The sequence below is a fragment of the Pleurodeles waltl genome, chromosome 2_1 (assembly GCF_031143425.1).
Source record: "Pleurodeles waltl isolate 20211129_DDA chromosome 2_1, aPleWal1.hap1.20221129, whole genome shotgun sequence".
NCBI lineage: Eukaryota > Metazoa > Chordata > Amphibia > Caudata > Salamandridae > Pleurodeles > Pleurodeles waltl.
This window is the reverse complement of record NC_090438.1, coordinates 483,977,483-484,002,155: the sequence shown is the minus strand read 5'-3', so window position 1 is coordinate 484,002,155 and position 24,673 is coordinate 483,977,483. Positions and strand designations below refer to the sequence as shown.

The window sequence follows — 24,673 nt, the reverse complement described above, 5'->3', positions numbered from 1 at the left end:
TGTGTGTGTGTGTGTGTGTGTGTGTGTGTGTGTGTGTGTGTGTGTGTGTGTGTGTGTGTGTGTGTGTGTGTGTGTGTGTGTGTGTGTGTGTGTGTGTGTGTGTGTGTGTGTGTGTGTGTGTGTGTGTGTGTGTGTGTGTGTGTGTGTGTGTCGCTAAGTTGTGATTTGTAAGTGTGCTGAGGCCTGCTAACCAGGCCCCAGCACCAGTGTTCTTTCCCTAACCTGTACTTTTGTTTCCACAATTGGCACACCCTGGCATCCAGCTAAGTCTCTTGAAACTTGTACCCCTGGTACCAAGGGCCCTGATGCCAGGGAAGGCCTCTAAGGGCTGCAGCATGTCTTATGCCACCCTGAGGACCCCTCACTCAGCACAGACACACTGCTTGCCAGCTTGTGTGCGCTAGTGGGGATAAAATGACGAAGTCGACATGGCACTCCCCTCAGGGTGCCATGCCAACCTCACACTGCCTATGAAGTATAGATAAGTCACCCCTCTAGCAGGCCTTACAGCCCTAAGGCAGGGTGCACTATACCATAGGTGAGGGCATAAGTGCATGAGCACTATGCCCCTACAGTGTCTAAGCAAAACCTTAGACATTGTAAGTGCAGGGTAGCCATAAGAGTATATGGTCTGGGAGTCTGTCATGCACGAACTCCACAGCACCATAATGGCTACACTGAAAACTGTGAAGTTTGGTATCAAACTTCTCAGCACAATAAATGCACACTGATGCCAGTGTACATTTTATTGTAACATACACCCCAGAGGGCACCTCAGAGGTGCCCCCTGAAACCCTAACCAACTAACTGTGTAGGCTGACTGGTTTTAGCAGCCTGCCACACACCAGACATGTTGCTGGCCACATGGGGAGAGTGCCTTTGTCACTCTGTGGCTAGTAACAAAGCCTGTACTGGGTGGAGGTGCTTCTCACCCCCCCCTTGCAGGAACTGTAACACCTGGCGGTGAGCCTCAAAGGCTCACCCCCTTTGTTACAGCACCCCAGGGCACTCCAGCTAGTGGAGTTGCCCGCTCCTTCCGGCCACGGCCCCACTTTTGGCGGCAAAGCCGGAGGAGATAATGAGAAAAACAAGGAGGAGTCACTGGCCAGTCAGGACAGCCCCAAAGATGTCCTGAGCTGAGGTGACTCTGACTTTTAGAATTCCTCCATCTTGCAGATGGAGGATTCCCCCAATAGGGATAGGAATGTGCCCCCCCTCCCCTCAGGGAGGAGGCACAAAGAGGGTGTAGCCACCCTCAGGGCTAGTAGCCATTGGCTACTAATCCCCCAGACCTAAAACACACCCCTAAATTCAGTATTTAGGGGCTCCCCAGAACCTAGGAACTTAGATTCCTGCAACCTAAGAAGAAGAAGGACTGCTGATCTGAAATCCTGCAGAGAAGACGGAGCCCCCAACTGCTTTGGCCCCAGCTCTACCGGCCTGTCTGCCCACTTCTAAAGACACTGCTCCAGCGACGCGTTCCACAGGGTCCAGCAACCTCTGAAGCCTCAGATGACTACCCTGCATCTAGAAGGACCAAGAACTCCTGCGGACAGCGGCTCTGTTCCCCAAAGACTGCAACTTTGCTTCAAAGAAGCAACTTTGAAACAACACACATTTCCCGCCGAAAGCGTGAGACTTTGCACTCTGCACCCGACGCCCCCGGCTTGACTTGTGGAGAACAAACACCACAGGGAGGACTCCCCGGCGACTATGAGACCGTGAGTAGCCAGAGTTGACCCCCCTGAGCCCCCACAGCGACGCCTGCAGAGGGAATCCTGAGGCTCCCCCTGACCGCGACTGCCTGCTTCAAAGACCTGACACCTGGTAAAGACACTGCACCCGCAGCCCCCAGGACCTGAAGGATCCGACCTCCAGTGCAGGAGCGACCCCCAGGTAGTCCTCTCCCTTGCCCAGGTGGTGACTACCCCGAGGAGCCCCCCCCCTTGCCTGCCTGCATCGCTGAAGAGACCCCTTGGTCTCCCATTGATTCCTATTGCGAACCTGACACCTGTTTGCACACTGCACCCGGCCGCCCCCGTGCCGCTGAGGCTGTACTTTCTGTGTGGACTTGTGTCCCCCCCGGTGCCCTACAAAACCCCCCTGGTCTGCCCTCCGAAGACGCTGGTACTTTCCTGCTGGCAGGCCCAAACTGGCGCACCCCCTTCTCCATTGAAGCCTATGCGTTTTGGGCACCACTTTGACCTCTGCACCTGACCGGCCCTGAGCTCCTGGTGTGGTAACTTTGGGTTGCTCTGAACCCCCAATGGTGGGCTACCTTGGACCCAACTTTGAACCCTGTAGGTGGTTTACTTACCTGCAAAACTAACAAACACTTACCTCCCCCAGGAACTGTTGAAAATTGCACTGTCTAGTTTTAAAATAGCTATATGTCATTTATGGGAAAACTGTATATGCTATTTTGCTAATTCAAAGTTCCTAAAGTTCCTACATGAAATACCTTTCATTTGAAGTATTACTTGTAAATCTTGAACCTGTGGTTCTTAAAATAAACTAAGAAAATATATTTTTCTATACAAAAACCTATGGGCCTGGAATTGTCTCTGAGTGTGTGTTCCTCATTTATTGCCTGTGTGTGTACAACAAATGCTTAACACTACTCCTCTGATAAGCCTACTGCTCGACCACACTACCACAAAATAGAGCATTAGAATGATCTCTTTTTGCCACTATCTTACCTCTAAGGGGAACCCTTGGACTCTGTGTATACTATTCCTTACTTTGAAATAGTGCATACAGATCCAACTTCCTGTATGTATATATATATATATATATATATATATATATATATATATATTCCTACTTTATGTATATAGTTATAGCATGTATATATGTATTTCTTTCTCTGGTCTTGATAATTCAAGTACTCATGATTGATTTTGACTGGCATATTTAATTTCTTGTTATTTTTAGTGTAATAAATGTTGCGTTTTCACTTCTTTGGATGTGATTATGTTCTCTTTAAGGTCAAATTTTCACCTGTTCGCCTCTAAGGCACGTAAAAAATAGTGATAACTGACGTCTGCACGTCGACGAGGGCTTCTTATTGCCTAGATGATGTCATACGGCGTTGTGTGGAGTCGGGCTATTGTGACGTCATCGTCGTCGTGCAGAGCTAGAAGGAATTTCCGTCAACGCTGGCGCGAGGTGAGAATTCTTTAGGTGAGGAATCCACAGGTAGCTAATGTATCCACCAGAAAAAGCGTTACCGAAGGTAAGTAACTTATTCTTTAGTAACACAAATTTGGAAAATCATCTAACTATGGCTCTTTCAAAACAGTGCAGTTGATACCTAGAAATGAAAAGCAAATATGCATAATAATCAACAGTCTAATTCATAATACCTATCCTCACTGTGGATCAGCAAGCAGAGTCAGTCTTCGTCCTCAGGACCTCAGTCGATCAGCAAAGCATCAGGATTCAGCATCAAAGTTCAGAAAACGCAAAGTCTTTAAGCATTAAAGTTAAGCATGTCTCTTGTCAAGACACAAAATGGGCAAAAATGAGCTATCCCTCTCCCGTGCAGTTCTGTTAAATCAAAACTAGTAAAACTATGTCTCAAATCCCTATTGGTCGGTTAATCGTATGTTCACACTTAGTCCAATAAAACTAAAACTTTAAATCTATGAATTCTAATATATAATTTCTCCATTCACATGTCATTGATTGGTTTGTCTTGCAATGTCCTCATCATCATCATCTGGCTTGTCAGGTAACAAAATTGTTGCAGCTTCCACTCCAGTCAGTATCTCCATTGTTCTCCTCCTGAGAAAGTCAGTCTCACACGCATTACACACAAAATGTTACATTAACAAGAAAAGCATCTTCTAGCAGTGGATTTGTATGGGAAACTTCTGTTATGAGCACATTTAAGCAATGCAAAATGAAAAATCATCGGTTTAACTCTAGGAAAGCCATTTATTAAACGTTAAGAAATACAGCTTTGACATGAGGCCTGGCAACTTGGCCAAGATGTTTGCTAAGTTAACGCCTACAATTAATAAAGCTAGAACATAATGCATAACCCTTAATATGATGTATTACTACATTAGTCAAACATATATTCAACATTTCACTATATTAACTCTACTAATAAGTGCACTTTGTGAAAATTGGCAGCTACTCTTCGTAATCACATTTTCAAATGCGTGCATTATTTTTCTATGTTCTATTTTCTACACAATTATTCAGAATACATGAACACTTATAAATAATTTTTATTAATACATCTGCGCTAGCACTGCTTGGGGCTTCCGCCTAGACAGGGAACTCTTGATGTGCAGCGGTCCTGCCCTGGCACCCGCTGTTCCTGGCAGATAGTGGACAGTTAACATGCAGGTGGGGTGACCCTCATTGCCAGGTACCTAGTTGCTCAATCCCATGTATCTCGGATAGCGTTTGAAGATTCATACAGATCAGTCTTTATCCTGGCAGGGCGACGGTTGAGCCACCTGCCTTTGCATCTGTGGGAGCCTCTTGTCTGCCTGGCACTGTAGGGTGGGGCTCTTGAAACTCTTCAATTTGTCAAGGCTGACTCCCAGAGGGAAGATGACTGGACGCAGTACCTTCTAGTTGCTTGGGCAGTAGATGGGCTGTGCTGCCTTCCTCTTGCCTTCCTGTGCCTGCAGTTTGAGCAGTTGTAAAAGGTGCATGTGACTCTTGGTGGTGGATCATGAGAAGAACAGAGCAAGCTGTGTGAAATAGTGTGAATTGCAGAACACATTGATCATCTTCACTTCGGATGCAACATGCCAGCTTCTTCTTCTGTCTTAGCCTATCTGTCACTTGAACATTCACCACCCTGGGGCCCTCCAAGTGCGCTACTTGGGGTGTCGCAGCCGGCTCTGCTCTCTTAGTTTCCCCCAAAGTCAGACCCTAATTTCCTGATGCAGAAAACGCCCAGTGATCCTTGTCTAGAACTAAGCTGTCTGTGCAACAGGCCTCCCCAACGAGGGCAGGTGCCAGGATTAACCCAGGGTGTGAAACCCACAGGGCACCTGGCTGAGTGCTGTGCATGGCTGGCTGTATTGTCCCACCAGCCTTGAGCTTCGGCGGCCATGGTCTATGGCCTCCAATCTGTTAAAGGGCATTCTGCCGGTCATCCTTGTGCAAAAGAGGACAACACCTTCTGCAAGTTCCCCCTCCGCCCAGGGAATCTGTGCAGCTCCCCACACTTGCAAAAAGAATAGATGATAGACAGAATACTGAACAAATGAGACATTCAGCCGCAGTCAAGTTCTGGGTTTAATCTATTTTTTTTTTGCTCACCACACCACCGCAATTTGGACCCTACCATATTAAATTCAGTCTTGACCCTCTTGCCCAGGGAAAACAGAACATCCTGAACTACCATGCCAAGTCCTCCCCGGACTGAAAACAAGTATCTTGGGATTGGTTTTGAAGTATCGCCCCTTATCAGCCAGGCTACCTTGAATCCAGTGGCACAGTGAGCACAGGACCACATCTGTGCATACTCTTCCTACTTAGGGCAGCAAAGACGAAAATAACCGATGATGGACGGAATGCTGAACAAATCAAACACTCAACTCCCCCCCCCAACCCCTCCACTCCCCTGCGGTCATAGATCTGGGTTTCATCCATCATTTTTCACCCCATTTTGGACCTAGCCATATGCGAATCAGTCTTGACTATGCTCCCCATGGTAACATCCAGCTCAAACTGCCTGGCCATCTCCTCCCTGGACCGGAAACAAGCATCCTGGGACCAGTTTCAGAGTCATCAGCCAGGCTAGCTTCAATCCTGTGGCACAGTGAGCACAAGACACATGTCTGGCCATAACCTTTTCAGTTAGGGTGGCAAAGGCAAAAAGAACAGATTATGGGCTGAATGCTGAGCTTTCCGACTACAACCTCAGATTACATGTGGTGACCATGCTGAACCAATCTTTTGTCTTGGTCTTCTGTCGCCCGCCTGCTAGAGTCCCTCTGCTGCTAGCTAGCAAGATGGGACATAGGGCCCAAGGAGGGGTCATCTCCATGTGCCACATAGTGCATAGTTGTATCTCTCCCGCTGTGTGCCACTGGGTGCAGGGTTGGGGGAACCCCTCCTTTCAGGTCGCAGGACAACCGAAGACCAGATGGCCTGAGCGAGCACCAGCTGAGGTGATGGGAAGGAAGACGTTTGCTTGAGGCTTGACCATTTCATCACTATCTGCAATGTGCATGACTACTCTTGTAGATGGCTCCCATGTGCTTGGGCACTCTGGTTGGTGGTTAGACGAGGCCATCTGGTCAGTGGTTGAGGAATGGAATGGCAGAAAGGCCGACCAGTGCAACTATCTTCAGCTTATTACTGCATTCCATAAGCCCTCATCGAGCTAAAATAATGAATGAAAGTGGCTTCTTTGATAGACCCTGTCAGTGTAGGTTGGAAGGAATTAAACAACCTTGACTAACTATGGCTGAGTTCCAGGAAGGAGCATATCACCCCTGTACTTACAGTTCCAAATAGCTGGATTGGCAGCATTAAGCCAGGGAGACTGCACAATCCTCCCTACCAAGGGCATGGTGTCTGACCTGGAAGGCATATGGGGCTCCTCCTGGCCAACCATCTCCATGTAGCTAAGAGGGTCAGACTGGTGAAACCATGGCTTTCATCAGGGAGGCCCACTCCCCGCAGGTCAGAGCTCCAGCCAATGGGCAAACCACTTAGCCTGCCCAAGGAAGGATGGCATTGGACCAGGGAGGTATCGGAGGCTCCTCTAGGCTGAACGTTCCAGTGAATAACAGTTAGAGAAGGGTGGAGCTGTGGCTTTCATCAGGGAGGCCCAGTCTCCACACGCCAGAGCTCCAGGCACTGCCAGTACCACCTTCCTTACCCAAGGCAGTGCAGCACTGGACAGGGAAGACATTCTGGTGCTCCTCCAGGTTGAACAGTTCTAGTATTCCCAAATGAGAGGCAGGTGAAGCCATTGCATTTGCCTAAGAGGCATTGTCTGCCCTGCCAGGAATATTCAGACCCTGGGCAGAAACAATGTAGGCTCAGAGGTGGGAGTAGAGCTTTAGAGTAACTATAACTACAAGCTCACCTCCCCACCAGAGCATCCATGATACCTGTAGAAAATACATCTGTAGTGTAATTAATATGAATCAAGTTTGCTTATAGGTGTAGTATTACCTGTTTATATATACACATTAGGTGTGTATTGGCACTGTACTTTAGTTGTAAAGAGTGGCACCAGGGAGCTGTGCCTGGTCCTGATGAAAGGCCTAGGGGTAGGCTTGAAACATGTAAACCTTAGTTTGAAAGGTAGGTTCGTAGCATACGCCTATCCTTTCTATTTTTTTTTTTTTTTTTTTTTTTTTATAAATCTTTTCATTGGTTTTTGATAAACAATGCAGAGTACAATACTCAAACATTTCCTCCTGGGAGGGTACTTAACATCAATAATGAGAAATCACAGCTGGTGAAGGCGTAATATTAAGTCATTGAATGTCCCGAGATCCGCCCGGATTGGCAGTCATAATTGTCATGACATTTTTATCATGCATGAATTTTCAAATGAGGTGGAGCCAGTGAAAGTATTGTTATAAAAACCTTTCACCTGCTTCTGCCCTGTATTTCCCTCCCCAAGACAATTAAACCTCTCCCCTCCCCTCGATCTTTCCCTATTGCTGCTTGGATGCCTGGTGGATGCAGATTATCAATGGATGTCTAGTTACTTGTAATTTCTTGTGAGGTGATAAGTCACATATTCCATTCTTGTGTAAAAGAAATAAGTCTCTGTCTGGGTGCATTATTGCTGTCTCATAAAATGTGTGTTGTTGGGGTGTTGTTCTGCCATGTTAGTGGTCTTTCAGGTATTCAGGTGTCCTGTGCCTCCTCTCCCTGTTGTACCCATTCGATCACCAGGGTGCTCCAAGCTCTGGCTCTTTCCATGGGTCCCTGTCCTCTCCGTGCCTCCCTGTGTCTAATCGTCTCTTCGGCCTTAGTCCATTTAAGAACTTCCCTTTTCCACATTTGTATTCGTGGTCCTACATTTGCTTTCCACGTCATTGCGATCTCCCTCTTGGCCAAAACTAGGGCTAAATCTTGGAACTGATTAGTATACTTATGCTTGGGTTGGTGTCTATATCCCCCCAGAAGTCAGTGTTAGGGGTTATCCGGCACTTACCGGTCAACAATCTCAGATAAGAGTTGTTATCTCTTGCCAATACTCCTTTATATTTGGGCAGTTCCAAAACATAGGTATAAATTCTGCACCCTCCTCTTGGCATCTGGGGCATCCAGTTCCCAGGGCCCCGAAGTGCCTCTTAATTCTACCTGGGGTCAGATATGCTCTGTGCAAGACATATGTATTAATCAATTTGAATCTTGCATTCCTGGAGGCCCTTGGGATCCAGGTAAATATTTCCTTCCAGTCCCTGTCTTCTATTGGGACCCCCAGATCTGTTTCCCATTTTTGTTTAAGCGATGTTAATGGGAGTGTCAGTGTGTTTCTTATTTTTCTATAGAAATAGGATACTGTTCTATTTGTCTCTTCTGTGTAACCGAGGGATTGTGTTATTTGCGATATAGGTGGCTCCGAACTATCGACGTGCCAGTGCTTGTTAATTATATTTGTGATTGCTCTTTGGAGCAGGAAATTCCCCCTTTGGATCTGATATCGGCTTCGAAAGTCTTCAAAAGGGTAACAGGGCGTTTGCCTCACACTGGGTGCCCAGTGTGGTGGCTCCTGTTCTCTCCCAATTTTTGTATTTCACTCCAGTTGCTCTTATGTGGAAGTGTTAACAGGCATCGCATTGGGATCTCGGGGGCATAAGGCTGGGGGCATTTCATCCTACGAAGGTCCTACGAAGGTGTTGTTTCCAGTATTTATGGATTACTTCTAGTGTCTGGGATCTAGGAAGCGCAGGGGGGCCGAGGCCTAAAATAACACTACTCAGTGATGGTAGTTCCGGGGTAAATGGTAATATTTCATGACTGGCCGTCACATGGTCAGTCATCCATCTAGCCAGCCATTGCAGTTGAGCTGCTAAGTAATATACTTTGAAATCTGGCACAGCCAGTCGTCCCTCTTCAGTAGGCCGTTTCATTACTGTCAGTGCTAGTCTCCTCCTGCCCGTCCCCCAGCTAAATCCCGTTATCAGTGAGTCCAAACTTTGTGGGAGCCATACAGGCAGTGTTGTGACGAAATATAATAGTCTTGGGAGGGTTGCCATCTTCAGGAGTGCTATTCTACCCGCGACCGAGATGGGCAGTGTTGCCCAAAATTCCATTGAGCCCTTAATACCCCTCAGTGCCCGCTGAACATTACCGTCAAATAGATTTTGGCAGGCGTGGTATACGTGGACTACCAGGTATTTTAGAAATCTGAGCTCCCATTGTAGCTCTCCTATAGTCAGGGGAAGAGTCATCCTCTCCTCCATTGGAAAAAGACTGGATTTCTGCCAATTGACTCTTAATCCAGATAAATTGCCAAATTCCCTTACTAGTACCTAAGCCCTCTGCAGATCGCTCCCTGTATCTTCTAAGAAGAGCAAGAGGTCATCTGCATATAATGCTATATGATGGGTCTGATCCATCGTAGTGATACCTCCATATGTTCCGCCTTCCTGGGCTTTGCAAGCTAATGGTTCGATTGCTAATGCAAATAGCAGATGGGAAAGGGGACAGCCCTGCCTAGAGCCCCTCTCCACCCTGTAGCTGTCAGAAATGGTGGTACCCGTTCTGACTCTAGCCGTCGGGTCAGTGTATAGTAATTTAGTCCAGGCTATAAAACGGTTTCCCTTCTCAGGGGGACGCCGACAATATCCAGCTCGCAATTGCTGCCTCAAACATTGCGACCAGTCTAGATCCCAATTTTTTGTCTGATAAGTTGAATATAATTCTAAGGGAAGCCCGTCTGGGCCAGGTGTTTTATTACGTGCCATAGAAGTGATGACTTCTTTCACTTCCGTCAACTCAATCGGCGCTCCCAGTTCAGCTGCATATAGGTCCGACATCGTGGGGAATGGCAAATATTGCAGGAAGGCTTGTATCTCCTCAGCGGGGGGGGTGTCTTGCTAGTGTATAGGTCCGCATAATATTTCCTAAATTCATCATTAATAGCTGATTGGGAGTTGACCCTAGTATCTCCGAGTTTTACAAGTTTGACTATCATCAAGCACCTCTTTGTCGGGTGCGCCAACCATGCCAGTAATGGACTTGCTCGGTCGCCCTCCATGTGTGTTTGTGCTAAAAAAGATTTATAATCGAAGCAACTTAGCCTGTTAGTTGCTGATATAGGGCCTGATTCCAACTTTGGAGGACGGTGTTAAACCGTCCCAAAAGTGGCGGATATACCACCTACCGTATTACGAGTTTCATAGGATATAATGGACTCGTAATACGGTAGGTGGTATATCCGCCACTTTTGGGACGGTTTAACACCGTCCTCCAAAGTTGGAATCAGGCCCATAGTGTCTTCGGGCGCTGATGCCAGCAGTGTTTGCAAGTCTGGTGTTTCGGGGTATTGTCGCGCTAGTTCTCTCTGTTTGCTTTCAGTTGTCTCTGTCACATTGCAGTGCATGTCTCTCGCCCGCTGCTGCAGAGATACACCTCCCTCTTATAACCGCCTTGAACGCGTCCCACTTACTAATGTGAAAGTAGTTGAACCCTCATTAGTTTCAAAGTAAGTGACTATTGCCAGTCCTATGGTATGTTTAAACGCCTCTTCCTCCAGCATAGAGGGTTGGAGTCGCCAAGTTGGTATTGGTGTCTCTGTTCGGGTCCAATCCAGGGTGAGGAGAAGAGGATTATGATCTGAGTGTGCGAGCGAGATATTCGCTCGGATGTGTCAGTCTATGTATCTCCGGTGAGGAGAGAAAATAATCTAATCTGACATGTATGTCATACATGGGAGAATGATATGAATAGTCTCGGTCTGTTGCATGCTGGACGCACCAAGTGTCTACCAATCCCCAATTTTGTTGCCATGTCCGGAATGAGTGGGCCTTTCTAATGGTTGGGGAAGAAGGCAGAGGAGGGTGGGATCTATCCAGTGTTACATCTGCAACGCAGTTAAAATCTCCACCCAAGACCACTGGCCCCATTAGGTGTCTTGCCAGCATTCTGGACAGGGATGCCAGGTATGTTCCTTGGTCAAAATTGGGTCCATACATGCTTCCCAGTGTTATCTCCCTGCCATCTCATTTTCCTGAGATCACAGTGTAACGGCCCAATGGATCAGTGGCAGCTGATATATGTTGGTAGGGTACCCCAGCCTTAATCCAAATCAGTGTCCCTCTAGCAAAGGCCGAGTAGGTGGTGCAGAAGACTCGACCTCGCCAATGCTTTTGGAGAGCTTGGCCCTCTTTAACATCTAGATGTGTCTCCTGTAGCATTGCTATGTTAATTCCCCGCCGAGTTATGAAGGAAAAGACTTTATGGTGCTTGGCTATAGAGGGCATGCCCCTAACATTCCATGTCAGAAATTTCAAATTCAATGCTCTACCCATCAGACATATAACAGTTCCCCCTAAGTTTAAAAATCCACATCGTACCTAGGCATCTCAGCATATTTAGTAATATAACGGAATAACGTGATTCCCAACTCCCCTTCCCCAGGGCAAGGATTAGAACGTCTTCGCCCAAACTTTCAAACAATAACAGTGTTTCAACCATGATCATAGTTTTTGCTGTGTAGTCCACAGCAGTTGTGGGGGTGGCGTGCTCAATTCTCTTTGGCCAGAAACTCCGGGATCCACTGGGTCCGCCCCACCGGCCATCCTTAGTGTAGCGGGTAATGGACAGGAAAAGTTTTCCATGTAGGTTAGTGACCTTGAGGTTATAGGAAAAATATGTTTCACCTGTCTAGTTCTCTCATCTTAGGAAGGTTCTGCTAGATGGTCCTGTGTAGCGCAATTGTGGGTAGTCTGTGTCAAAGGACCTTAGTTAGATGATTTCATCCAATGTGCCAGGGGTGATCATAGGTAGGATAATACTCGATTGAGTGGAGATTTCAGTCCCATTGTCAGAGTCCGAGTGGTTTTCCCCTTTCTGTGAGCTCAAGGGTGAAGCGATGTTCGATTCCCCTAGTTCTTCCACCTAACATTGCCACTACTTCTACCACTCGTCTTCTTTCTTTTCGTACTTCATCTGGATTAGGTGGGTTGCTTCTTTGTGTTACTTGTCGCCTCCTCGGTCTAGTACGCCTTCGTTTCTTGTCCTGTTGTGCATTGTTGGGCAGGTCCGGTGTTGTTTGAGATTCCAGCCAAGACCAGGCATCTTCCAGCGTGGAGAAGAACATTGTGCCCGTAGGAGTAACCACCCGGATCCTAGCCGGGAATAGCATTGAGTAAGGAATCTCCAGGTCATGAAGTTTGCGCTTCATAGTCCGCTTGTCGTCTCTGTACCTCTCGGGAGAAATCTGGGAAGATGGATACTTTACTATTCCCAATCACAGCGTACCTTGTTGTCACGCTTGCCGCAGTATGTGATCTCTCTCCCGGAAGTAGAGGAGCCTCGCTATTTCTGGTCTTGGGGGAGCTCCCGGAGGTGGCATTCTGCTGGGTATTCTATGCGCTCTTTCCAGGGCAAAAAATGTGGACAGTCCTTCCGGGGCAACATCCTACCTAATCCAGGTCTCCATAAACTCCACCATATCAGGGCCCTCACTTTTTTCAGGGATTCCAATAATTCTGATGTTATTGCTCCTCGTCCTATTTTCTGCGTCCTCCGCTCTGCTCTCTAGCGCTTTGATCCTGTTGTCAATTAAATTCAGCTTGGTATTTGCTATCGTTAGGTTGGGGATTGCTTCTGCCAGGTCTCGCTCTGTTGTGGTGACTCTTTCTGCCAATCGCTTATGGTTATCTCGTAAGAGGCACAGGCCCACGCTTAATGTGTCAATCTTGACCTCCAACGCTGTTCGCGATGCCGCTATGGCTTGGAGGACATCTTGAAGAGTTGGTTCTGTGTTATCTGCTCCTGGTGTGGTACGTGTTGTCGGGTCTGTGCTCCCTTCGCGCGGTCTGGGGCGTGGAAGTCCTCCCATGTCGCTTTCTCTCTTTTTGAGGGTCTTCCCCATTATAGGGCTACACCTATTTTCCCAGTTTTCACTCCCCTGCTGTGGATCTGGTTTAGCAGATGATTTATTTTTGTTAGGATGAGTTAGTGTTTAATTATATTTAGTTGTTCACACTGCTGTGTTGCTGGGAATTTGTGTGCCCTTCGGATTTATTCTACGTCATTACCCCTGGGACTCCAAACTGCGTCTCATGCGCAATGTTTACATCTATTAGACTCGCTGATCTCACACATTTAGGTCTTTTTTTTATTATTATTTTTCTTTTTGTAGTGGAGGTATAGGTGTTGTGCGGTTAGCGTGGACTCGATGGTTGGTGTCCTCTTTGATACCCTAATCACTTGTTAACCCCAACCTTACTGGTATGTCTCTCCTCTGTTGGCCTCGTCGGTCCAAATGATCATCCGTTGTGCCCGATGGGCTTTTCTCTGTTGTCCGGTTTTGCGAGATAGCAGCACTCCAGGCTGCCAGCAGGATCGGCAATTCGCAATCCGCGTTGTCTCTCCGGCCTGCTCTCTTCTGTGGCCGCTCTCGGTTGCCTCTGCCCTCCTAGGCGCGCGAGCCCGCGTGGCGCTGGGTGTGTGTCCTGGGGCTCTGGTATCTTTTCCTGGAAGCTCCACTGCTTCCTTTCCCGTTTAGTTTGCGCTTTCAATGGGCCTCACTGTTCTCGAGGTTTGCTGGCCTATGCCTTGTTGCTGATTCTTACTCTCCGGTGGCGGCTGCCATCTTGGGCGTTCCACGAGCCGAGATCGAAGTAATCAGTTTAAAGTCTTATTTTCAATCTCATCGACTTATAACGGTTTTTTCAAGGTCCCAGAGGAATAGGCAGCAATTTCCCCTCTGAATCCGATTCAGGATGGGTCTAGGACACGGCAGAGCAGTCCCGGGTCCCGGAGCTCCACGAACTCTCGGCTTACTTCATGTGAGCCCTGGCCACGCCCCCCAAGCCTGTCCTTTCTAGTTACCCCTTTTTTAATCATACCACCTCCGGATTAAGTAATAAAACATAGGGTTTTCCTGGAGGCAGGTATTTTTAACCTTGTTTTGCCCCACCCCCTGTGTCCTATATCATCATAGTCAAATAAACTAGTGCTCCCACATAGTTGGTTGGTTGCAGCACCCTCGTTCCATAGCGGAACTGGAAGGACCCAATGGTGAAGCATGCCACCAAGGGGTAACACTGGTGGCTGAGGGTTTTCTGGTTAAACTAATCAGTTTCCTGGCCCCTGTTGAGAGTTAGGGCCAGATGTATCAAAAAGTTTTGCACTTGCAAACGGTGCAAATCGGTAAATTCGGCCGTTTGCGAGTGCAAAACAGTGGACTGCGATGCGTGAAATGCATTCGCAGACCACAAATAAGAAATCGCTAAAATTCCGATTTCTTGCGTTGCGACCTGGAAATTGCGAGTTGCAATTTGCGATTCGCAATTTCCAGGTCACAAGGCTATGCTGGAAAAAGTCGCAAATTGCGATTTTTCCAAAAATGGCATTTTGCACTTGCAAAATACCATGCTTTGTAACCAGGGGGTAACCTGGTGCAAAATTTAAAAATGCAGGTAAACTGCATTTTTAAATTTAACATGTAATGCACACATGCCCTTTTGGCATGTGTGTACCTTACATGTTAAAAAAAAAGTTTTTGGTGAGCAGGATAGGGGGCCTTAGGCCCCCAGCACCCTGGCCTTTTGCATTTCCAAAATTGCGATTTCTGGTTCAGAAATCGCAATTTTGGAAATGCAAAAAATTTGCAGCTATGGGCCAACAGGCCCAGAGCTGCAAATGGGGCCGGTATCGCAATTTGCGATTCAGTAATATCTTTTGCGATTTTTAAGAAATCACTATTACCGATTCGCAAATGTGATACATGGCCCTTTGTGAGTCGGTAATAGCGATTTCTTAAAAATCGCTATTACTGAATCGCAATAGGCCGTGATGGTACATCTGGCCCTTAGTTTTGCATGAATCTGGACTTGGCTCTTGATAGGTTTATTCCCTGCCAGTACGCTGGCCACAGGGCAGAGCCACCTATCTTGCCATGGGCACTCAGCTGATGTGAACAAAATTACTTTTTGAAGGGTGACGTCATTTCACAGTGTAGAGTGACAGGATGACAAATTTAGATGCTGTGATGAAAGCATTGTAATTTGGTGAATGTACAGTTCTGTAATAAAAGTATTACTTCGTTATCATTCTTTATAATATAGTTTTTTTGACGTTCTAACTACATAGTGATCACTTTGTTTCCAGTACAGAAACCATGGGATGTAACTAGTTCTAGGAGTGAAGAAAAGCAGATTTAAGTAAAATAGTTTGTGTATTCACTAAATATACACATTAGGGCAAATTGAGGGCCAAAAGGAAAAATATTGAGCCAAAATGAAGGAAGTTATACTAGCAGACAAAGGGGGTTATTCTAACTTTGGAGGAGGTGTTAATCCGTCCCAAAAGTGACGGAAAAGTGACGGATTTACCACCAGCCGTATTACGAGTCCATTATATCCTATGGAACTCGTAATACGGCTGGTGGTATATCCGTCACTTTACCGTCACTTTTGGGACGGATTAACACTCCTCCAAAGTTAGAATAACCCCCAAAGTGTTATTAAAGTTTACCCCAAAAAAGTTTGTTTTTTTACATCCTCTCAAAAGTGAGAAATAGTCCCAAACTTCCAATTGTATAAAGAACACACACGCATACAGTGATGTACTAGTATGTCCGCATGAAATGAAACTGAATTAATCCTTGTAATACAGTAATCCAATATTTTACTGTGTTTTTTCTTAGGTTAGAATTAAATTACCTGGGACAAAGTCAGGAGACCTTGTGCTCGATGTTTGTGATATGTTTCTTGATCTGCGAACCCCAAAATAGTAAGTAATCCTTTCATAAAATGTAGTATATGTCATCTTAACACTATCAAGCCTATTCTATTGTTCTGCTCACGTTTTCTAAATGCAGTTTTAGTTTAGCTTGTTATTTGTATTGCTTTTTACCAATCTGCATAGTTATACTGCAAAACGGCTACCAGTTGTTTGCTATTAACTTCGTTTTACCTCTGCATAGGAGGAACGACATTGATCAGAAAATACAGTGCCTTAAATGCCAACATTTTAGCAGCAGTGCTTGCTGCTGTATTTGTTTAAAAAGTTGATGGTTTCGTCCACCACACGTGCCTTTCGGTTTCTTGCTTGGTTGCTGCAATTCTTCTTATTTTTTTATATTGCCCACTTTCAGATGTGGCTGGTAGAGCTGAATATAAAAATTAATGCCATTGTTTTGCCATACATGGCCAATGTGCCATTGTGGTAGCCTAAGGGCAGCATGTCTCTTTGTCAAACCCCCCTGATGTTTGCCAATCGTTACATATGTTTATGGTACCAGGGAGAATTAGGGTTGGCTAAACTTTGTCCCAGTCCATCTCTTTTCCACTCTTGTTATCTTGCAGAGTAGTTTTACTCTGGCCACGTGAACAGTCATGTCTGCAAACTGGTCCCAGGTTCAAACAAACCTGCCTTCCAAACAAGAGAGAGTCCCATCCAGTGTTGCCACTGAATTGGGAGTTACTAGTAGAGATGAAGTTGACCCCCTTGAACCCATGTGCCAGAACCTCAGACTTTGGAAGTGAATAGAGGCAAATGTCACACCAGTGTACTCCCCAGCATTGCGCACAATAGCACTCAATCTAGTTTTTCAGGGACAGGAAGGTCTGGGACTCACAGAAAACCTTACTTGGCTATGGAGGACTGTCATATCAGTCTAGCAATCAAACTGAACTATCCCAGTCCATTGAGGAGGGCCAGCATGCTAATAAGATCCAGTTGGTTGATATCAATGACAGGTGCTTGAACAGCCAGGGGGCGCAGAAGCTAACCAAAGATCCTTTCAACTCCTGTCTTCTGTTGGTTAATTAAAATACAGTGGTCATCTGTGCTTACTTGTCGGATCTCTCCTCTATTTGATCTGCTCTTGCACCAGGCAAATGTGGCTTGGTTCTCCTCTGGGCAGACTTCTGCAGGGACACCTCCACCACATCTCTTTAAGCAGCAAAGCAAACTCCTCATCCAAAGTTAATCCTCAACCGCTTCAGCAAAAAGTTGCAAACTCCCCCTTGATGTTCCCTCAACTGACTGGGAAGCTGGCAGTTAAAGACAAAGCTGTCGATTTCAGAATAATCTCCCCCACATTGTGGGCTATCATGTACGCTGATTACTGAGAAGGCCTGGAACATAACTTGTGGTTTCAATTCCCTTCTCATAAAATATTTTCTAACGTAATTTGTGTATTCCCCTGGCACAGTGCTGGGACTGGTTTGAAATAATTTTGACGCTTTGTATCCATTTCTGACACCTGTATCCATGTCCAAACAAGCCACACAGAGGGCCTGATTTAAATCTCGGCGGATGGGTTACTCCACCACAACGGTGACGGATATCCCATCCGCTGAAATCTAAATAGCATTATATCCTATAGGATTTAGATTTCAGCAGACAGTATTTCCGTCACCATTATGATGGAATAACCCGCCCACCGAGTTTTAAATCAGGTCTTTAGTCTTTGTCATCATGTTACAGCAGGAAGGAGTGGTTGAGCTGGGAATCTTTCGCCGAGATAACCAAAAGAGAAAGAAGGCCCAAGCATTACACTTATCAGCCTTTTGGGAGAAGAGCCTCCATGGGAAAAAAGGGCTGGTCAGGATCAAAGCCTAACTATGCATTCCTAAACAGTTCTCTGACTTCCCACCTACTTAATAAACCTGACAGATGTGACACCTGAAGAAAACAAAAGGGCAAGACATGACAAAAGGCAAATCCTGCCCTTCAATAGAAACCTGTTTCTCGTGTCATCCAATAACTTCTAGTCTGTGGACTCCATCAAGCTTCAGCAATGTTAGCATTAAACATTTCTAATTTGGTAGGCTACCTCCATCCTCTGTTTTGCACATGTTGCAAAAATGAGTTGCTCCGAAATGCATTCCTTTTGCAGCTACGTGGGAAGTGGACTACCCTAGGTGTGAGCACCCTGTGGGAGCAACTCCATCAGTGACTGTGGGCAACTGGTGTAGCTGATGGTGCTCCCTGCAGCTTTCCCATTACACACATCACCTGCAAATTGCCACTTAGACAGAGGCTCACTGGAGTCTTGAAGTCTCAGTTGTTTTTGGTTTAGCAGAATGTGTGAAAACTACTGAACTTGCCCTTAGCCGCTAGCACCTAATGCTAGGCATAGCCACCACGACAACCCAGAATAGGCTGCCTAAGGTGTGCTCAGAAGGCTCAGATTGTTTAGGGAGAACGAAGGCTTTGGAGGCCTTGAGAACAGGCAGGAGATGGCACAAATAGGATATCTAGGCACCTGACTCCCTTTTTCAATAAGATGCTAACTTAAGGCTACTATCCAATAAATTTTAAAAAAGCATTGGTATGTCTGTTGCAAAAAAAAAAGCCTCCCGGGATCTGGGTAATACTAAACATTATCGCCCCATATCCTGGCTTCCACTCCCCACAAAAATATTGGAAAAGGCAAGCCGTGAAGACCTGATGTGCTTCCTAGATGCGTACACTGTTGTGGATTCTTTCCAACATGGTTTTAGACCGCAACACTATATGGAGTCCGCTCTAGTGATTGCCTCAGAGGAGATACGGAAACAAGTGGATCAAGGAGGGAGGGCTGCACTTATACTTCTTGATCTGTCTGCCGCACTTGATACAATGAACCATTCTATGCTTGTTAGAATTCAAGAGAGTGTTGGAATTAGAGGTGGCCCCCTTAACATCCTACAATCATTCCTGTCAAATAGAGAACAAAGGGTGTCCTTGGGGAGTTTACATCAGACCCTCTCTCTTTACCCTGCGGGGTACCTCAAGGATCATCTTTGTCGCTCACACTTTTCAACATCTTTGTTATCCCCCTGACGAAACGTATTTGCTCATATGGGTTTATGGCAGTATCCTTTGCAGATGACAAACAAATAGTGGTGTCTATATCATCTGATGTGAATGAGGTTGCCAGCAACTTTCACAATTGTCTGGGTAATGCAGTCATCTGGATGCAGGAAAACTGGTTGAATTCAGAAAATACATAAATATTTTCGGTAGGATACCTCTTTTTGGAATATGTCGTGGTGGCCTGCAAATCTTGGGCACATTCCTTGCCCCGTTTAGAAAGCGAAACACTTATGAGTGCTATTCCACAATCAATTGAGCTTCTCAGCTCAAATCAACCAGGTCTGTTTCTATCTCTTTAGAGTTCTGATGAAAATACTTCCACTCATTCAGCAGAAATGCAGAAAATGGTGGTGGTGGTGGCACTTAAATTAGATTATTGCAGTGCTTTATATCTGGGTACCCCAAAAGGCTTGCTACTGAATCTTCAATCCCTTCAAAATGCAACTGCACTCTTACTCTTGGGAATAGCAAAATTAAATTCTGTTTCCAAGAGTATTAGGAACCTTCACTGGCTCAAAAGAAAGCAAAAAACATATGAGTGCTATTTGACAATCATTTGAGCTTCTCAAATCAACCAGGTCGCATCTGCCAGTTTCCATCTCCTTAGACTTCTGGAGAATGGGTGAAACTATTCCAGGCCAATAACTAAACTACTTACCATGTCACTCTGTGCAATAAATCTCCCGGTATGATTGTAGATTCCTTACCCCACTGGCAAGTGATGCTTATTTGCCAACAGCCATCACTTTGCCCCAAACCCAATTCACATTGTGTTTCAAGATCATCCACAAGACCAATTAAAAAGGTATTATAGAGCCCCCTTAACCTAGAACAAACAGGATAATTTGTTTGAGGAGGGATGGGTGTTCTTGTCCGGCATGATGATCCATAAGACAAACCTCTCTAGCCCAAGTGACCTTCATAAAACTAATTTTAGAAAAGGGTGAGCGGAGAAAGAGAAAGTTGGAGCACCAGCAGCAGCAACTTAGAATGCTAGATGGAATGGATATCATGAGCAAAATAGGCCTTCCTGAGATTCACTTGGGCATTCTCAGATAAAAACCTGAAGTCTACAAAGAACTCTGCCTCCAAGGAGGACTTACAAGGAGAGTAAAATAAAACCTGGCAGACACTGCAAATGTTAATCCAGCAGTAGCAGGGTTCGCGGTTCCTACTATGCATAGTAAAAAAAAAAAAAAGACAAATGCTGACATTAGGCTAGTTTCCCAAGGTCTAATTTCTGGGTCTCAAACACACTCTGAAAATGCACTAGACCCAGCATTTCCAGTCATCTACAGAATGGGTGGCATAACACAGAAAACACACTTAGCCAGGGAAGTGACTCATTAGGTCTCTAAAAAAAATCAGCGAGGGCATATGGACTGGACCTAAGTCTCCTGGAACTGATTTGTTTTCTGAAGATTAGATCCTGGCATGTGAAATGCCAGGGTGATGGACAATAAGAGTGAAATATGTGAAAAGAGACAGACATGAATGACCAACACAGCATTGAACTCAACAAATACTGACATCAATATTATACATCCACTGTTTGCTTGTAAGGAAACCAACACTAGCCTACTAGACCTGCTTTGCTGCAAACCTCCTGTGAGCATTGTACTAGACCATGCAACCCAGACAGAATCAAGGAAGATAACCAAGCAAGGTAAGCAAAGCAGTGAGGAGCCACACCTGTGCTTTCACCCTACATGTAGCCATATAAATGCAGTTGTTGAGGTGGAAGATGCCTGGCAGTGGTGCCCCAGCCTCTAGCCAGGCTACAAAAATCTAACATGGGTCCAAGTTTGAAATATCATTGATCATGAACAATAGAGTGCATGCCACGTTAGGGTATGAGAGCAACCTGCAAATCATAAAAGTCCTGAAAAAGGATGTTATACTTATTAAGAGCCTGCCATGTTTTAGGGACAAAGCAGACATTGGTCATGTATGGTCACGGAGCCTTAAATTTGTGAGGGGGTTGAATATCTCCCAATGGAGTCAAAACACAGACTGAATCACTGTAGGATGTGTATAGAATATTCGGCGAACATGTTTAAAGGAAAAGCCAAAGCTTGCAATGGACAGACTCCACACTTAAACATGTGATCCAACTCTACTCCTTTCTCCTACTGAATTTGAAGTGGCGACTCAATTTGCAGAGGAAATGAAGATCTAAACTTCACCAGTCCTTTCCGGACCTTGGTTCATCAACGTAAGGGAAGATCGACCCCAGTAAAAGGGTATTATACTCATAGTATTTTTCCAAATAATATACCAATACTGCTTCAGTTAGCACATTTGTTCCTTATGGTGTCACTGTAATACTATCCACAATCAAATGAGCAACTGTTTTTTTTCTTTCCTCCCTCAATCAATTTCAAATGTGATTCTATGGCTGAATTCATATCACTTTAACCCCAGGGACTTCCCAGCGTATATTTAATTGGTTTTAATGTGTTAGTTTCTGCAATGACACTGGCAAATATTTATTGATGTACATTTTATTTGTTCAAATGTCTCAACATATCTGGAGAGCATACGTCTCTCTGGAAGATGTCAAGGCAACCTGTTTTTTAAACAATAGCGGCTTTAGCCTGCTCAGCTTGTGATAGTTAACATTAATAGTATCTATGTGGGGCCACATGTCAGATACTTTTATCTCTTGTATGGGGGAGAATAAAACATGTCCACAACACGTAAGGACCTGCGAGACTGAGATTGCGTAGGCAGTTCCTGGTCGCATGCCGCAACAACTTTGATCGTTCAGTACCACATAACTTCCATTGGAAAGTACATGAAATACCGGGCGAATCAAAGGGACGGGAGTACCCTTCAGAAAACAGGCCAAGTTCGCGACCCCCCCACATTGCAAAGGCCGTGAAGGGACACCTGCTTACATATCATCGAATGACTAACAGTAGTCTCACACTCGCTTCCGCTAAGAAAGACCTCTGTTTCGCCGTTCAGACATTTATAATCAAAGAGCAACTCCCACTCTTCCTTAATATAGCTATCTCCTAGTTGCTCGTACCATCCCACTGCAAGATGTTTCAGGCAGCTTGAGAAACAAAAGGTCGAAATGGGTAAATTAATTATGCCATGTAAGAGCCAAATAGTTGAAGGATTCTCTGCTACAGTGAAGGGCAACTTGTCTAGCTTTTCTACGTGAAGCATGGTGAAACTAGCTTCTCTTTTAGCCATTGTCTGTTGTTCCCCGGAAAAATTCAAAGCAGTGAATACTTCACTCCCGTTAATATATTTCCATGGAATGCGGCCATTTTTCAGTGTCTGTAAAGTCCAACCCAGCTTCATGATGGAACGTAGCTGTGTCTGTCCATGATATAATTGGGACAAGTCTGTCTGAGTGATATCAATAGCAGATGACACTATATTTGATAGTGGATAAATCCTGTTGGACAGAGTATTCATGCCATTGTCGACAACTGCTAAAGCCTTCTCTAAGCTTTCCTTATCCAATTGCCTTAAACGCACAGCAGCCTCAATCTGTGAAAGTTTCTAAATTTTATTATACATAGCATATAGGAACCTTTTCGAGCGCTGTTTTCTAGGACCCAGCAGAAAACCCTGCAAATCTACATCTTCAGAAAGAGTGTTCAGATGTTTTTTAATTGCGGCTAACGTGTTAGTCTGTACCCATTGTTGGCACAGTGTACCCACACTGTATGTCATAACTATACCTGTATGTTGACCCGATACAAAGCGAGGGTCTGGCCTGTTAATTGAAAAACCCGCTGAAGAGTTCAAAAAACGCGCTTGACACTCATTAGTGTCTGTTGGCCATATTAACCACCCGCCGGGACTGGAAAGTGAAGAATTATACGTACCAGCCTTAACCATTGCATCTAGCCTTTCCCCGGTGATATTAAGGAAATATTGCCAATCTTTAAACCTTGCCGGAGTGGAGATAATGGGCGTATTCATGTCTTTTATTTTTACTAACCCCAAACAGGATGTCTGCTGAATAGTGTCATTTAAGAAAATCATTTGCACAGGAAACAGGCATGCTCGAAATAAAGCCTCCCTACCCTGTATCTGCCAATCTCATGTTCCCCATACACTTTTCACATCCATAGTGCTCTTCCAGCATTCGTAACCTTCAACTGTGAGCAGGGAAACAAAGGGATCAGAATAAATCAGTTTTGTGTCAGTTAACAAAATTGTCCTAATTTGTGCTGAATGTAATTTGAAAAAATACGACTCCGCGTTCCTTGTGTCGTGCCCAGAAAAATATGTAAATTTATCAATATAGTATTTTGGGCTCCCCACTGGTGGTGTTGTACAATGCTCCCACTGTGTGTAGTTTAATACTGGTCTGTGTCTAGTGACACGGTGTAGGAAGTAATGTCCTCAACTGTCATAACAGAACATTTCCCCATAATTCATTGAATGTTCATATACATCATCACTTTAAAAAACGGAATAGTCCTTCATTTCAGTTAGCATGGAATCAACTGTTTGGACATCCCAATCATCAGAGACAACATCTGGTGAAATTAAATCTGTCATAGATATTTTGAAGACGTATGGTATTTGAATAATCTCTGTAGGCCTGTATATATCAAAGGGAACTTTGCCCCACACAATTCCATCAGAAATTTGTATTGCTGTAATAATTACAAGGGACAAGTCTCTTCGGACCTTATGCGAGGAATGATATGGAGTTAAAACTTCATCAACAGGCTCAACAGAGGAACGATCAGGAATATAGTGACCATTTATGAGCAAAAAGAAAACAGTCACAAAATCAACCCATAAAAATAATGCTGAAAATGTCAGACAACCATAAGTAGTTCCATGGGTATATTAAATAGTTATTTTTAAGCCATTGATACAGCTTACTTCTTGTTGAAACATTGTCAATCCAGTAGTGGATGAGTCTGAAGAAAAGTCATCAATGTCTATGAAACAGCCAGAGCCAGTCTCTGCAAACACGGGAGCCGGTGCATTATTTGTACTTTGGTCCACTTCACATGGAGGCTCTTGGTAGACAGTGTCATCAGTCTGTGAAGTGTTTGTGTAAAAAACAGCCAAATCTTGGACAGGAGTAGTCATTGAAGTGGTGACTGGAACTAGCAAAAGTTCATTTTCTGCCCTCCCCATGCTCGACGAGGTGTCTGGAACAGCATTGGACATTGTTGCATAGTCCGTAGTAGTGTTGTTCATCCTACTATGTAGATGTTTGTCCTGTTGGGTAGTGAGAGGGTCTACTGTGAAGGATTGGCCACATGGTGTAGTTTGATGTCATCAATGGAAATTATTCTGTTAGTTCGAGAACCAGACAGTGGTGGTAGGATGACAATCCTGGTACCTTGAATTCCCAAAACCGGTACAGGTGCTATGTATGATGGACCAACTTCCTTCTTAACAGAGATCTTCTCACGAACCAGATCCCCAACTTTAGGAATCCAGCCAGTCGAAGTTTTAGCTAAATCCCTTATTCCTAAGGTGGCAGCACTGGTAGATGATTTATCATCACAAAATTGCTGAAGCTCCTGTAAGACAGTGAGATGTTCCTTTATATCAAATGGTGTTTCTACTGCCACCATACCAGAGGCATCAAGATCTGGGACATACATAGGTATCCCAAAGAGAACCTCCATAAGGAGTGTGTCCCCCAAGGACCGTCTTGGCAGATTATTCAGTGCTCTCTGGACCCCAT

The 24,673-nt window shown here is 45.1% G+C and overlaps 1 protein-coding gene across 1 annotated transcript in view; it reads left to right on the top strand.

Moving 5' to 3' along the window:
- DNAAF6 (dynein axonemal assembly factor 6) overlaps positions 1–24,673 on the top strand; it is a 195,963-nt gene that overhangs the window by 144,611 nt on the left and 26,679 nt on the right. The window contains exon 6 of the mRNA XM_069213733.1: positions 15,830–15,915. Coding sequence (XP_069069834.1) covers positions 15,830–15,915 — 86 coding nt within the window. The remainder of the gene's footprint in view (positions 1–15,829; positions 15,916–24,673) is intronic.